At 64.4% G+C, this 15,514-nt stretch overlaps 1 protein-coding gene across 4 annotated transcripts in view; it reads right to left on the bottom strand.

Annotated features, from left to right (window-relative positions):
* NAV1 (neuron navigator 1) overlaps positions 1 to 15,514 on the bottom strand; it is a 77,354-nt gene that overhangs the window by 21,792 nt on the left and 40,048 nt on the right. For all 4 annotated transcript variants that reach the window (XM_082069447.1, XM_082069445.1, XM_082069446.1 and 1 more), the window contains exons 5-6: positions 11,176 to 11,278; positions 6,803 to 7,168 (exon numbers count right to left, since the gene is read on the bottom strand). In XM_082069447.1, coding sequence (XP_081925573.1) covers positions 6,803 to 7,168; positions 11,176 to 11,278 — 469 coding nt within the window. The remainder of the gene's footprint in view (positions 1 to 6,802; positions 7,169 to 11,175; positions 11,279 to 15,514) is intronic.

Genomic DNA, 15,514 nt, shown 5'->3' on the forward strand with positions numbered 1-15,514 from the left:
GGCCAGGCTGCACCTCCCTCCAGCTCTGTAATAGCTCAGTAATAGCAGGATCTGACCTCCCCGCGGCAGCGCGGCCGATGCCGTGGGGGCGTCAGGCAGCGAGATCAGCCGTGGACCCCAACCACGCACCCAGCCGCTGTGCACCAGGGCCGCTGAGCTCAGCTGCGGGGGGACAACGCAGGGTCTCCCCTCTGACCCCCCCGAGCAGCGGAAACCCCGGAGGAAACGAGTCCCGGTGCGGGGATCCCCGGCTGCTCCGGGCGCGGTGACACACGCCGCCTCGCTCGGGGCACCGTGGCGGCACCGTGGGCTGCAGCAGCCGCGTTTGCGCTCGGAGAGTCCCAGGGCCGCTCCGGGGTGGGGGAGCAGCGTGACTCAGCCCGCTTGCGAAATTCCTATTTTCCCGTTGCCTGGACAAGCCGGTGGCCTCGGCCACCTCCGCCCGCAGCGGCCGGGCCCCGCGCTCGCGGCAGAGTGGCACGTGGCAAGCGGCAAAGCCAGCTCTTGAGCTCCCCGGGTGGCAAGCGGACAGGCAGCGGGGTTTGGGGGGCAGATCCCCCCGAGCAGCTCTCCCGGGGCGTGTGGGTGTGCAAGGTCCAGCCTGGGGCTCGGCTCTGCTCTGTGTCCCCACCCAGCTCCAGGACCTTCCCACATCCTGCGTGTGCGCTGACCCTCAAGTGCCCTGCTCCCCACAAGTCCTGCAATGCCGGGATCTCCTTCCCAAAACATGCCCCGTGCGGCCGCTGCTGCAGCAGCGCAGCCCCAGGGCCTGGGGGTCAGCACTGGGCACCTCGACCCGAACACCGAAATAAGCAGCCGGCTGGACCACAGTGCTGCGATGGCGCTGGTGCCCAGCGGGGCTCCGGGGTCCCTTTCTGGGCCCGTTCCCCATCCCCAGCGGGAAGGAGGGACCCCGCTGAGCCCGGCACGCGGCGCAGCACAGCAAATGTTTATCCAACGCCACTTCCCGGCCCCCCCAGCTGGCCAGGCTGGGGCCCCCGCACACACGCCAGGCCACGTGCGGGGCCACGGCCGTGCCCCGCAGGATGTCCCCATCGAGGAATGACTTCATGGGCTCGCCGGGACGGCGGCAGCGGGGTCAGCGCGGACCGGCCAACACCACGCGAGGGGCGTTCGAGGGAAGGGAGCGGAAAGCCAGGCCAATCCCACACGGAGCAGGGGAGGGCGGCCGCTCCCGCCGCTCTAGGGGAGCCGAGCCAAACATCTGCTCCAGCCTCCGGACTGTGCCGAGCCCAAGGAGCAGTGAGGAAGCTGGAGCCAGGCCAGCCGGAGCGCGGTGGGTGCCAGCTCGAGAGCATCCCTCCCCAGGGATGCTGCTGGCAGCCCCCAGCCCCACCAGTGCAGACCGCGGGCTCTGCAGTGCCCAGCAGCACCATCACGGTGGCACAGGACAGTGCCCAGGGGGTCCAGGGAGCTGGACACAAGTGCTGATCCCCAAGCCATGTCGCGATGCCAAAGACTGCTGCCACGGCTCCATTTCACAGCCATGGAGCAGCCAGGGCAGTACCCGGCTCACAGAGGCGCAGATGCTGCCATGGCTGCGGTGGGATCCAACACCAGCTCCCGTCCCACCCCCAACAGACAACGAGGCCCAAGAGGACACCCCCAAATCACAGCTGTCCCGGGGTCGCACGAGGACTTCCCTGGGGCACTGAAAGCCCCACAGGATGTGCGCAGCCTCGGGGATCAGCTCCAGAGCGATGCCTGCGCACCCGGGGCCCCGTGGCACACACACATCACCAGCGTTCCCGCAGCACCGCAGCGGGAAGGTGCTGACTCAGCAGTCAGCCCCCCTCACTCCCTCCCCGCTCTCCTGGCTCTGTGCTGGGGGATGGCAGGATCGGGCCCGGCAGCACCCATGCTTTGCCACAGGGGCAGGATGAAACCAGCCTGGGCGTCCCCACGGGATTTTACCACCGCAGGGTATTTAAGCAGCTCCGAGGATGGAGCCAGCTTGTCCCAATTTGTCCCTGGGGATCTCACCTGGGGAGCTGCCCATCCCACAGGCACCATCCCAGAGCGCATGGTTGAGCTGAGGTTTCATGTCCCCATACGTCACCTTGCGTACCTGAGCCAGGGCGAGGTGCTCCTCCCCCTCTGCACCCACAAACCCCCCCAGAGCAGCTCTGCCCTGCCCCGGCCCGCTTGCAGCCGTGGGGTTTCCATGAGGGAGAGTGCGCAGAGCCCTCAGCAATGGGTCTGCCCCACAGCATGATGAACACCAAGGGGAGGTGCTCAGACCCTGCAGAGCCCCCATCAATGGGCATGGAGACAGACCCCTCCAGGGACAGCCAGATCCCCTGCGCCCTGCGGCAGCGTCACCGTTTGTGGGGAAGCAGCCAGGGAACGGCGCAGCTGACAAGAGGTCTGACAAAAGGAGGGTGGCGGAAAGGACAACATCACACAGAACACCCCAAAGCCAGGAGATGTGGCAGAGTGGTGCAAAGCAGTGACAACCCAATACTCTTGTCATGCTCTCAGCCCAGGATCCCGTCTGGAGTTGTGGGAGTGGGAAACTCCCTGTCCCACCAGCTGTCCCACCAGCTCCCCACCTCATTGAAGCCCCACAGCACCCCGCTCGCTCCCTGCCGCGTCCCCCCGGGCACGCCGAGGGGTGACACACGCTCACCCGCTCCTGCGCCGGCACCCGGGACCCACCGGAGCTGCTTGCATCAGGCCCCCGAGCACACACAGCGCGGGGGAGAAGCACCGACACGCAGCCGCGCGGCGCTGCGGGGGAACGGCAGCTGCGCGTGGAGGAGGTGGCACCGCTCGGACATGCAGGATGTGGCTGGGACGAAACCAGGCAAAACCTGGCTTGAACATCCCCGCTCGAGCGCTCTCCGCCGCCTCCTGATTCACGCGCAGGTCTGCACACGAAGGCGCCGCACGGCTGCACCGCGGCCCCAGCTCTGTGCGGTGGCCGTGCCGCTGCAGAGGTCCCTTGGCGGTGGGGGCTGCGTGCTGGTGGACATCTCAGTGGGGTGGCTTCAGCAGGGCGACCTCCAGGGCCATCCCCAGCCCAGCCTGGGGGGAAAGCATCACCCACCGCAGCCCCCCAGGGACTGATACCAGGGAGCAGCGGGCGGCACGCTGAGCGCTGGCGGCTGGAAACCCAGGTTGACAGCGGCCAAGGGAGGGAGTGAAGACTTTTCAGTGGCAGCGGTTGGTGCCATCCCTGCCTGTGCCCTACCCAGGCCCCAAGGACAGGCAGGATGGGGCAGGAGAGCAGCACCATCCCGGTGAACGCAGCCGTGTTAAGCAGAGCTCACTGCCTGTGCCAGGCCCTTCAGGCACCACGGAAGCGGCGTGGGTGCATCCTGGCGGGGCTGCTCTCAGCTCGGCTGTGCCGCCCGCCAAGGGCTGCCCTGCTGCGGGGCTCGAGGAGGATACGGTGACACTGGGAACAAAAGAAGGGCTTTGCTGCCAAACACGGAGGGCAAAGCCAGAGCTTTCCACCCCCCAAAACCAGCAGCAGGTTGGTGGTGGAGCCAGGAGCGCAGACCCAATGGACACAGGCAGGTGGGCACGGGCAGGCAGGGAGCCAGGATGCTGGCATGTCCAGCTGATACAGAAATGCTTCTGGGGACAGGGGTGTCCCAGCTAAGCCCTGCTCTCAGCGCCAGACCTGATTATCCCCTCGCTCTGAGCTGGGCCCCGGGACCCCAAGTGCCTTCTGCACTGGGCTCACCCCAACCACCACCCCCCGGATTCACCCCAGCGCCCCACGGACAGTCCCACACCCCAGCCCTCCCTCACCTACCTCAGCCCTTTCTCCTGCCAGGCTGCTTCTCCGAGCCGCAGGTCCCATCCCACAGCCCCGCACGCCTCTGAGGGGACGTGTCACTGTGTCCCCGCGCTGGCTCTGACCTACTGCCCTATAAGCCTGGGTGTGCGCCGGCGCGGTGCGGGGAGGCGCTGGCCCACGGCGCGGGCTCGGGGGCTGATGGCCCCATCTGCAGCGCTCGGCTCCTGCCCGGTGCATTAGCGGCACGGGGAGACGGGGCCTGCGGCGGTGTTTGCTTTCTAGGTCAGAGCCAGCCGAGGAGGCTGGTGAGGGGCTGTGCTGGTGAGGGGCTGTGCTGGATGGGGGCTGTGCTGGGTGAGTGCTCTGCGATGCAGCCCCTCACCCCGGCCAGCTCTGGGGAGGAGGGGATGCTCCCGCTCCCCCGTCCGGCTCTGCACCCAGCGCCCACCCTCCCAGACAGGGCACCCTTGTGTCCCCCGCCACCCAGCAGAGACATCCCCTGGGGACACAGGCTCTGTCAACTCTGGGGGACACCCCAAGTCTATGGAACCACGGGGGATGGAGCTGTGACTAGGTGACAGTGCTGCTCCCCAGACATGTCCCCATGATGAGCACCCCTGTGCTGTCCCGGCTGCCGTCCTGCACCCACCCCCGGTGAGCAGTGCCCCACACAGGGCACCCAGCGGCAGGACACGGGGGGTTTCCTTGGGGTACATCCAGGGCATCACGCTGGGAATGCTGCATAGGAACCGGGACCGTGGCACCCGGCTGTGGTGCTGGTGGTGCTGGCCCCACTCGCCACGGCACTGAGAGCCTCGCTGGCAATGGGGGACTGCGGTGCGGCCAGGGCTCACGGGAGGCTCAGCTGTGCAGGGCTCTGTCCCCAAACACCAGCCCTTCCCGGGAGGGGCAGCAATGCCTGTCCAGGGCAGCGCACAGGGCTGAGCCCCGGAAGGGTCCCGCTGGGGCTGCTCCTGCCCGCGCCCTGCCCCTCCATCACTGCCCCTGCCCGCACCCTGCCCCTCCATCACTGCCCCTCCATCGCTGCCCCTGCCCGCACCCTGCCCCTCCATCGCTGCCCCTCCATCGCTGCCCCTGCCCGCACCCTGCCCCTCCATCACTGCCCCTCCATCGCTGCCCCTGCCCGCACCCTGCCCCTCCATCGCTGCCCCTGCCCGTGCCCTGCCTGCACCCTGCCCCTCCATCGCTGCCCCTGCCCGCACCCTGCCCCTCCATCACTGCCCCTCCATCGCTGCCCCTGCCCGCACCCTGCCCCTCCATCGCTGCCCCTGCCCGTGCCCTGCCCGCACCCTGCCCCTCCATCACTGCCCCTCCATTGCTGCCCCTGCCTGCACCCTGCCCGCACCTTGCCTGCTCCATCGCTGCCCCTGCCTGCACCCTGCCTGCAGCTTGCCTGCTCCATCGCTGCTCCTGCCTGCACCTTGCCTGCTCCATCGCTGCTCCTGCCCGCACCCTGCCCCTCCATCGCTGCCCCTCCATCGCTGCCCCTGCCTGCACCCTGCCCATCCATCGCTGCCCCTGCCTGCACCTTGCCCGCTCCATCGCTGCCCCTGCCTGCACCCTGCCCATCCATCGCTGCCCCTGCCTGCACCTTGCCTGCTCGGTCACTGATGGAGACGAAGTGATGCTCAGGTCACCCCCTCCCAGCAGCGCCTCTGCAGCCAAGGGCACCCCAAGGTTATCTGCCTGCACGAGCGGCTCTGAGATGAGCCAGGAGGACGACGGGGAGCAGCGGAGGCCTTCACCCCCCCAGCCAGACCCGCTGTGGCCCCAGCCACCCAGGGCAGCCCAAAGCCACCCCATAGCCCATCACACCCCACGGTCTGGTGGCCACTGGCGGAAGGTGGTGATGTGCCACCTCTGGCTGCCAGGTGATGGGTCACTGTCCCCAGGAGGGGACCACACTGTGCCAGCAGAAGGCACCGTTGTTCGCAAGCAGGGGCAGCCCCCAAGGCCACCCCACATGCTGTGAGGAGGACGGGTCTGATGCTTGTGGTGCCACAGGCATTTTTGCCCCCAAGCTGGAGGATCACAGGGGCAGAGACCAGCACGGGCACCCCTCAGTGTCCCCCTTGTCACCATCACATGCCTCAGGGCCACATCTGAGAGCACTGGCCCCCAGGACAGGTGTGAAGCCGTGGGCTGTGCTTTGTCCCACAAAGAGCTGATGTGACTACGGCCACCCCAGAAGGGCCAGAGCAGCACTGTCAGGAGGCCAAATACCCCCTCCTGCTCTGGGACAACTCAAATGCTGGAGTTATTTATTTTCTCCTGTGCTGAAACAGGAAACCTCCAACATGCTGAAACCCTGGAGCCCCGCCAGAGCCAAGGGCATCTCAACAATGCGGCAGGAGCAGGAAGAAAATGCGAGCCTGGGGTGAGCTGGGCTGTGCCGATCCAGCAGATGTACCTGGCCCCGCAGGTGGAGGGACAGAGGCCGACGGGACTCTCCAAAGGAGGGGACCCCGCTCAGCACCACACTCTGCTCCGCCCAGCAGCAATGACACCTCAGCATGCCCTGGGGTGCTGAGACCTGACCCATCCTGTCCCACCACAGACCACCAGTGCTCCCAGCTGGACACAGGACATGCCCACAGTGCCAGGGTTAGAGAGAGAAGCTCAGACTCACTGGTATGAGCTGGGAGAGCGCTCCTGAAGCAGCGGTATTGACTCCAGCAGGGCTCTGGCTCGGGGCCTCCGCACCCACATGCCAGGTGCCCTTCTCAGCCTCTTGCTCTGGGAACACCCGGATCAAGCAGGACACTCGTGCACGCCAAGAGAGCAACACCCCAGCTTGAGGGCTCACTGGCCCCCAGCAGCCCCGGCTGGCCCAGCATCACCAGCACTGCAATGGCCACACTGCCTGGCCAGGGGGAAAGCATCTTTTGGGACGTGGGGACATGGACATGACCCACACAACCAGGCTGTGTGCTCCTCCGTCCACCCCTGCCGTGCCTGGTGCCCCCCAACCAGCGGTGAAACCCCCAGGAAAGCCATGGCGCAGGCTCTTACCCTGTGGTGATGTCGTCATCCTCTGTCAGCGTCTTCCCCATCAGGTCGCTGTCGCTCATGTAGCCCGACTTCAGCTCCACGTCATCGGTGTCCAGCGCCTCAACCAGCTCCAGGCGGGAGATGTGGCTCAGCTTGCTGGGGCTGCGCATGGGCATGGTGTGCGAGTAGTGCGCCCGCTCCCCGTGCATGTACCAGCTGGGGGTGCCCTCGGAGCGGCAGGTCCCCCCGACCGACGGCGCGTCCCCCGCCTGCAGGCGCGGGCTCGACTGCCCGTAGCGCCAGGAGAGCGGGGAGGAGCGGTTGGACAGGCTGGAGACGCTGCGGGGGTTGGCCTCGTCGCTGTCGTAGCAGGTCATCTCCAGGGAGCTGCGGGGACAGGGTGCAGGGGTTAGAGCAGGGCAGGGTGGGCAGCGGAGGTCTGTGCCCTGCATCACCCCCCAAAACTGGGGCTGCAAGTGCTCACAAAAGAAAACTGCCCATGTTGAAGAAGTCAGGCAAGGCCAGAGGCTCCGAGGAGTGTGGGCTCAGGGATGCTGCCTGTCCTGGAGCCCCTCCAACCTCCGCGGGCAGGGGACAGTCCCCTCCTGCCCTGCCTGGTGCCAGGCACAATGTCCCACACTCCAGGGACACCCACACCACCCGCAGCCCCAGTGTCTGGGGGTGCCCATTTCTCCCCAGGGACTGTGGAGTGGGATGTGGGGTGTGATGGGGAGGTCTGTGCCCCAGACACCCGCCGGAGGCGATGCACCTGGCTGCAAACATGCTGTCCTCTGTGAGAAGAGACTGGGAGAGTGGGGCTGTAGAGCTGGAGAAGAGAAGCTGAGAGGGGTCTGATCAATGGGATCAATATCTCAGGGTGGGTGTCAGAGGATGGACCAGACTCTGTTCAGTGGTGCCCAACGCCAGGGTGAGGGGAAACAGGCACAGACTGAAACACAGGAGGCTCCATCTGAACATGAGCAGAAACTTGTTTGCTGGGAGGTGCCAGAGCCTGGCCCAGGCTGCCCAGAGCGGGTGTGGAGTCTCCTTCTCTGAGACATTCAAACCCCCTGGACCCACCTGTGTGATCTGCTCTGTGACCCTGCGTGAGCAGGGCTGGGCTGGGGATCTACAGAGCTCCTGCAACCCAACCAGCCTGGGATCCTGTGAGGGTCCTGCACACCGCTGGAGACACCCTGTCCCCGACCCGAGTCGTGCAGAACCCCACAAACTGAGAGCCATCAGACCAGATGTGCCCCCACATGCCCGGGCTGCTCTTCCTTGGCCATTTCCAAACCAGCATTTCAACTTCTGCACCCCAGCATCACCCCAGACACAGGACTGGGGTGGCTCGCTGACCGGGGACGCGGCACTGGGCCGTGCAGTAAAGCGGAGGCTGTGAGCGAAAGGATGCTGAGCGGCAAACCAGGACCGGGTCCCTGCACCAGCACCCCACACCGCAGCCCTGCAGAGTGAACCTTCACATCTGGGCAGGAGGGGACGTCCCCAGACAGCACTGCCCGGCGTGCGGCTCTCCCAGCCCAGACACATCAGGAACGGAGAGTTCGGTTACTCCCCGCACCCCTCGGGGTGTATTTTGGGCAAACTGTATGTCAGGGAGTGATGCTGGGACTAAATTTAGACACCAAAAATGATTACTTCTTGGAGCAGCTACTTGGGAACCCACAGCCCTCCACTTGGCTCCGAACATTACTATCAGCGAGCTGTCCCTAGCTTGGATTCAACGTTCCTGCAGAAGCACCAAAAGCCAAACCCTGGCTGCAGTATTGAATTTAAAACAGGGAACTACATAAAAAACTAGGAAGTTTGCTAAAGCGGAACTAAAAGGGGCAGCTAAAAGGGTTTTGTTTTTGTCGGCAGCACAAAGGCTATTTAAGGATGTTCTGCAGATGCAAACCACGTCTCAGGCGGGACACGAGCAAGCCCCCGAGGAAGCGCCTGCAGCAACGACTGCCAGAAGCACGGTGATGTCCTTCAGGAACAAACCTGTGTCCTAGCGAGAGAACAGCAAAGGCTGAGCCCCCAGCTGCTGGGTGGGAGAAGAGAGCCAGGAGAACAAGAGAAATGTGAGGAAGAGTTTGTGGAAGAATAAAGAGAGAGCCCAAAGCGGCTACGGGGACGCCGGCGATGCAGGGCACATCCAAAGGACTGCGGATGACATCCGCACCGGACACGCTTGTAGGAAGTGTTCCAAAGAGCAAAATTAGTGGGTACGTGTGTAATTATGACATACCAGGGAAGGGCTGACACAGCTTTGGGAAAGGAAAATGCAGCTCACAGCTGGCGGAGCTCCGGGAGGGATGCGGGCAGCGTGCTGCGAGCACTCCCACCAAAGGCACATTAAGCTTCCTGCTGCCATGGGGTGAGAGGGAACATCCTCACGTATTTAAGAACCGCTTACAGGACAGAACACAGGGCTGGGCTATCAACAGTCATTTTTCTCTGTGGCAGGGACCTAGCCAAGGCCTCCACCACGCAATGTACTCATAACACATCATGAGAAGGAAGTGATGGCGAAGAGTCAAAACCCACCAGCAACATCGATTTAATCACCCTTAATATCCTCGCCCCACTTCCCTAAGACCGGGGCTGACGGAGGATTTTCAATGGAGCGGAGTGCTGGGGCCAGCAGGCAGCAGGTGAAGTTTGACACAGATGAATGCCAAGCGAAAGCAAAGCGAATGCAAACAATCCCAAAGCTGCCCTGATTTGTTGTGAGCAGTGCCAGGCTGCAAACCAGCTCCTCTGCCCAGCAAACGGACGGCAGAGCTGTGATGGATAATCCCAGCAAATGGCCAGCTCAGAATATCGCGGCGGCCCCGTTCAAACCCCAGTGCTTTGCTGCCACTGGCTTGGAAAAGGTCCGGAAGGTGCAGCAGGGATGAGCAAGGTCTAGATGAGCTTCTCGGTTAAGAATCGCTAAATGAAGCTGCTCCACCCCGGACAAAGCCAGTCGAGGGCCGACACAGGGAAGGTCCGTGGTGACGAGCAGCCGGTGAAGCAGGGTGGGTGAAGCTGCTGTTTTTCGCCCATTCCAACACAAACCCGAGGATCGAGGGAGACCGCGAGGTGGCAACAAACACCAGGAGAAGGATGTTCGCCGCCTCCTCAGCCTCCCGGCCTGGCTGACACCAACACAGCCTCTCTGCAACGCCCAGGCTTCCAAAAACGGCTGCGGCAGCGCGGTGGGGCTGCAGGGTGCCCGGGGAGGTGCCCCCTCCCCACCCGGCCCCGGCAGGGTCCGACCCTCAGCACCCATGGGCAGCCAGGCAGGAGCTGGAGTGGCCACGCAGCCCCCGGCAACGTCCGGAGCGGAGCGGTGACCCTGCGGTGGTCTCAATGAGAGACCCGGGGGGAGACGGGTGGTCCCAGGTATGTGGCAGAGAGACCCCAGACACCCTGCCCTGGTTTGCCGTGTCCCCAGCCCCGCTGTTCCCCCAGCTGCCGCCCTGGGGTGCTGCCAACCCCCCTTCCGGCAGGGTGACCCCCTCAGCTCTGCTTTCTCCATCATCGACTACAAAGAGTGGAGAAACTGAGTCACAGGGGGCGATGGAGCCTGTGGTGCAAACCCACACAGGGGACACCTTCAGCTCTGGTTGCCCGTGGAGAACTGGGTCCAGTTCTGGGCTCCCCAGTTTAGGAAGGACAAGGAATTACTGGACAGAGAGCAGCAGTGTGCTATGAAGATGATGAGGGGCCCAGAGCACCTTTCTTATGAAGAGAGACTGAGAGAGCTGGGGCTGTTGAGCTGGAGAAGAGAAGCTGAGAGGGGTCTGATCAATGGGATCAATATCTCAGGGTGGGTGTCAGAGGATGGACCAGACTCTGTTCAGTGGTGCCCAACGCCAGGGTGAGGGGCAACGGGCACAGACTGAAACACAGGAGGCTCCATGTGAACATGAGCAGAAACTTGTTTGCTGGGAGGTGCCAGAGCCTGGCCCAGGCTGCCCAGAGCGGGTGTGGAGTCTCCTTCTCTGAGACATTCAAACCCCCTGGACCCACCTGTGTGATCTGCTCTGTGACCCTGCGTGAGCAGGGCTGGGCTGGGGATCTACAGAGCTCCTGCAACCCCACCAGCCTGGGGTTCTGTATGGGGACACCCAACCACTGGGAAGAGACGTCACCCCCTGGCTGGGGTCTGAGGGCAACTGGCTCCCCCCAGTGCCAGCATCACCCATCCCCACTGCCCCAGAGCACCAGGTTCTCCTGCAGCCCCCCATGGATTTGGGGGCATCTCTCCAAGCCCCCATGCACAGGGTCCCCAGCCACAGGGCACAGTCAGCTCCCTCCCACCCACACGGCCGCTCTCGCTGCCCCACAAAGGACACAGCTTGTGGGGAAGGGGTGGGGGGGGTCCGATGTCAGGGCCTCACCTGTGAGACACCTGAGAGCCCCTCAGGCTGGACATGGTCTCCTCCAGGTTCTGCCGAAGGTCCAGCACATTCTGCACCGTCCTCTTCCTCTGGGACTCAGGATCTGCGGAGAGACAAGGTGGTGGCTTTGAAGGGACGAACGGCTCCTGTGCCCCTCTGCCCGCGGCTGCGACCCCCAGCTCTCGCTGTGCCGCTGGGAGGGGACAGGGCAGGGCTGGCACCGGGCTGGATCGGCACCACCACAAAACACCACCCCTCAGGGTGCTGCAGCTGGGTTTGGGGTGTCTGGTCCAGAAAGGATGAGCTGGGGGCGACCACATGGGGCTACAGGACCCATGCAGGTGACAGGAGGCCAGCTACAGGCAGATGACCTCCAAACACTGTGACCATGCTCCACAGGGCCACGTAGGAGCACCTGTCCTGGAAGAATGTCCCCAAACCTGCCCCTGCACCCTGGGGGTGCTGCGGCCTGGGGACACGGGTGCTGCGGCAGCCCCGCTCGGTGTGCAGCCCGCAGGAGTGAGGAGGTGCTGGGGAGCAGCACCAGCCAAGCGCTGCCCCGTGCCTGGCGAGAGGCGGCTGCTTCTGCTGGGGCTGGAGCCGCCGGTGGAACCGAGACCCCATGGGCACAGCCCAGGCTGGAAACCCCCGAGCTCCAGCTGCCCTGGGTCTTCTCCAGGTGTGCACCCCACAGCACGGGCACACACCCCCAAAAATGCACGTGTGCACACGCATGTACCTGCACCACAGCCACTTGTGCACACATGTGCACACACGTGCACATCCACACACACCTGCAAACACATGCACCCCTGCGCACACAAGCATGCGCACAGACACCCCCAGGGACACCCACACACATGAACACACGCGCTGAGGTGGGTCCATCCTGGCACAGCCCTGGCAGCACTGCCGGGCTCGGGGCCGCGGCTCCAGCCCCCACCCGCCCCGCTCGTGTGCCTCCCCGGCGCTAACAGCCGTGCCACCGCGGCTTTGATCCTGATTTCAAGCCTTTCAGCTGCAGCTTGCCATTGAACCGCAATGGCAGCGGGCGCCGGGGACGCTGGATGCGGCTCCTCCTAATGTAACGTGGCAACCAGCACTTCGGGATTTGCGATGGCACCGTGCGAGCCGCAGCGATGCAGGGAGCGGGAGACAGCGGCGGCACACGCCGCGCAGGCTCCCTGCAATGGCACGGCCGCACGCCCAGCGCCGGAGCAGGGCTCCTGTCCCATTGTCCCCATCGCACACCAACCGCACCGCCGGACACGCCACGGGCAGCACCCACGGGTGACGCTGCCCTGTCCCGGGGCTCTGCTCACCCACCGGCCCACGAGCGGCACCTCGAACCAGTGAAGCAGCTCTGATTTACGCATGACCTGGAAGGCGGTGACAGGCAGGAACAGCCCCGATGAGACAGGTTAAATCAAGCAGGTTAAAGCCAGTTGAAGATGAGGGTGAGGGCTGGTGAGCCCACGGGGCACACGCCATCATGTAAGGATACCCAGCCCTGCGTGTCGGATCACCCTGGTCCAGCTCCCAGAACAAGGCTTAGCGGGAGGCAAGTCGCGAAGTTGTTATTAAATCTTCGTTGTGGCCAGTGCGTGTTGGAGGGATTAATCAAAGCCACAGAGCTCCGAGGGGTGCCCCAGAGCTGCAGGATGGGCTGTGCAGGCGGGACGGGCAGGGGACGGAGGGCTGGAGCAGACAGCACCGGGACACAGAGGTTTGGGGGGCCCTTGGTGCCAGGTTGGCACCCACCCTGCGCTGCGGCCGGGGACAAGGGGACCCTGGGCCCCTCTGGCGTGAAAGGGAGCTGGGGGTCCTGGGGACAGCAGGGTGACCATGAGCCAGCACTGGGCCCTTGTGGCCAGGAAGCCAATGGGACCTGGGGTGGGTTAGAAGGGGGTGGTCAGTAGGTCAGAGAGGTTCTCCTGCCCCTCTGCTCTGCCCTGGGGAGACCACATCTGGAATATTGTGTCCAGTTGTGGCCCCTCAGTTCCAGCAGGACAGGGAACTGCTGCAGAGAGTCCAGCGCAGCCACCAAGATGCTGAAGGGAGTGGAGCATCTCCCGTGTGAGGAAAGGCTGAGGGAGCTGGGGCTCTTTAGTTCGGAGGAGACTGAGGGGTGACCTTATTAATGTTTATAAATATATAATGGGTGAGTGCCATGAGGATGGAGCCAGGCTCTTCTCGGTGGCAAACAATGATAGGACAAGGGGTAATGGGATCAAGCTGGAACACAAGAGGTTCCACTTAAATTTGAGAAAAAACTTCTTCTCAGTGAGGGTGGCAGAGCCTGGAACAGGCTGCCCAGGGGGGTTGTGGAGTCTCCTTCTCTGCAGACATTCCAACCCGCCTGGACATGTTCATGTGCGACCTCACCTGGGCGTTCCTGCTCCATGCGGGGATTGGACTGGATGATCTTTTGAGGTCCCTTCCAATCCCAAACATACTGTGATACTGTGACAGGCAGAAGGGGCCGTGTTGGCAGACCAGGGCCACCCCAGCGCTGCCAGATCCTGCCCCTGGGCTGCCTGGAAAGATGGATTTTCAGGCTCGAAATGGCAGAGCAGGAACGTGAGGCCAAACCCGCTGCTGCCGCACACACAGGCTGAGGGCGGTGGAAGGTTTTGGAGGGGCGGCACGTCCAAACCTAAGGGAGGAGCAATGAAACACCCAGCAGTGTCCCCAGGGGGACTGAGCACCCTCAGCTCCTCCATCCCGGCTGTTTTCGGTGGGTGCTGTCCGCCTGCAGCCCGGCTACCGCAGCCAGAGTGACACAACACACCCCGCAGCGCTGTGTCCCCGCGGGCTTGGGACAGAGAGGGCGGATGGAAGAGACCCCGCTGTGCCCTGGTGCCACCAGCAGCTCCCACCCCTGCCAGCTCCCTCCTGGCCAGCACCGCTCCCTCCCAAAAACACCCCGGCTGCCTCCCAACCACTCCCTGTGCACAAAGCCAGCAAGGACTCCCAGGGACCCAAGGGAAGAAGCAGCACCCAAGGGCTCGAGGCCCAGCGTTTCAAGGCGATGGCACTGACCCCTGGCCCCATCGGCCACCCATGCCTGGCCCCCAGCTTTTGGGTGGCTCCAGGTCACTCTGTCCTCTGGAGTCGCCCCAGGAAAAGCAGCAGCTCTCACCTGGGAAAAGGCCAAACTGAGACTCGAGGAGCTGCTCACCCACCTCTGGCACACACCCCATGGGCTGTGTCGCTGCCAGCACTGAAGTGCCACCACCTGTCCCCGCTGTGCTGGGCCAGGACAGCGACACCAGGGCCCCCTGCAGCCTGTTTTCCAGGTGCAGAGGGGCCGGGGATGTCTCGGGACTGGCTGTAGCCGCCACATGCCGGAGCTGAGCCGAAACCGGAGCCGCTGGGAGAGGCTGGAGTGTGGGAACGGCAGGCGTGAGCTGGATTCCTCCCCGCATCGATTTAGCAAGCTTCCCGCAGCCAGATGTTTCCAGCTGCCGGAGCGGGGAGCAGCGGGGACGGCTCGGCCTGTGCCTTGGCGGGGTCAGTTGGACACGCCGCCCCAGCCAGGCTCATTTCCCCGGCAGCAGCGGCTGAGACGTGTCCTGCAGGCTCGGGGACCGGCCGTCCCTCCGTCCCAGCTCCAGGCTGCCCTGCAGCCCTGTTTGCAGCTCCCTGTTGCTCTTGCAGGCTCCATCCTGCTGTCATAGAGCAAAGGAGCTGTGGCTCCAGCCCCATGCATCCCCAGCCTGGCCACGCAACACTGAAACACAGCCCCTGTCCCCAAGCCCTGTGCAGGGAGGTCACCAGGCTCCCCCCTGTGCCAGGCTGGGTCTAAGCCACCCTCACCAGCTCTGTCTGCAGCCCCGCTTGGGCAGCTCTCCTGGCCGCCCCGGCCCCACTGCTGCTCCTTTCTTAACCAAGTGCTCAGCGCTCTCTCCAGCATCAGCAAACACAATACGGCTCTGCTTCGCACATGGGGAAACTGAGGCAGGAAGCCTTAGCGCACCCCAGTGTCCGCCAGCGCTCTCCTGCCCAGCTCCATTGCCTGCCTCGCTCTTAAACACGGGCAGCGCTGCCCACGGCACGCCGGCGGGTGCTGGCACAGAGAGCTGGCATCGTGGGTGCCCAGTCCCAACCCAGGCGCTGCCCATCGCCCCTCTCCTGCCCTCCAGTGGGGAAACAGCAGGTACCATCGTCGAGAGAAGGAGCATCGGCGAGGCGCGATGCAGGGCTGGAGGCAGCCAAGGAGTAGGAAAAGGAGGAGGAGGAAGGAGGGAGCTGCGCTGCGAAGGGCTGGCTCAGAACAAGGCGCTGCGGGTCTGACTGGGCCAGGCCCAGCAAAGCCCGGCCTGGAGGAGAGTGGGGA

Source organism: Streptopelia decaocto, assembly GCF_964273445.1.
Source record: "Streptopelia decaocto genome assembly, chromosome: 19".
NCBI lineage: Eukaryota > Metazoa > Chordata > Aves > Columbiformes > Columbidae > Streptopelia > Streptopelia decaocto.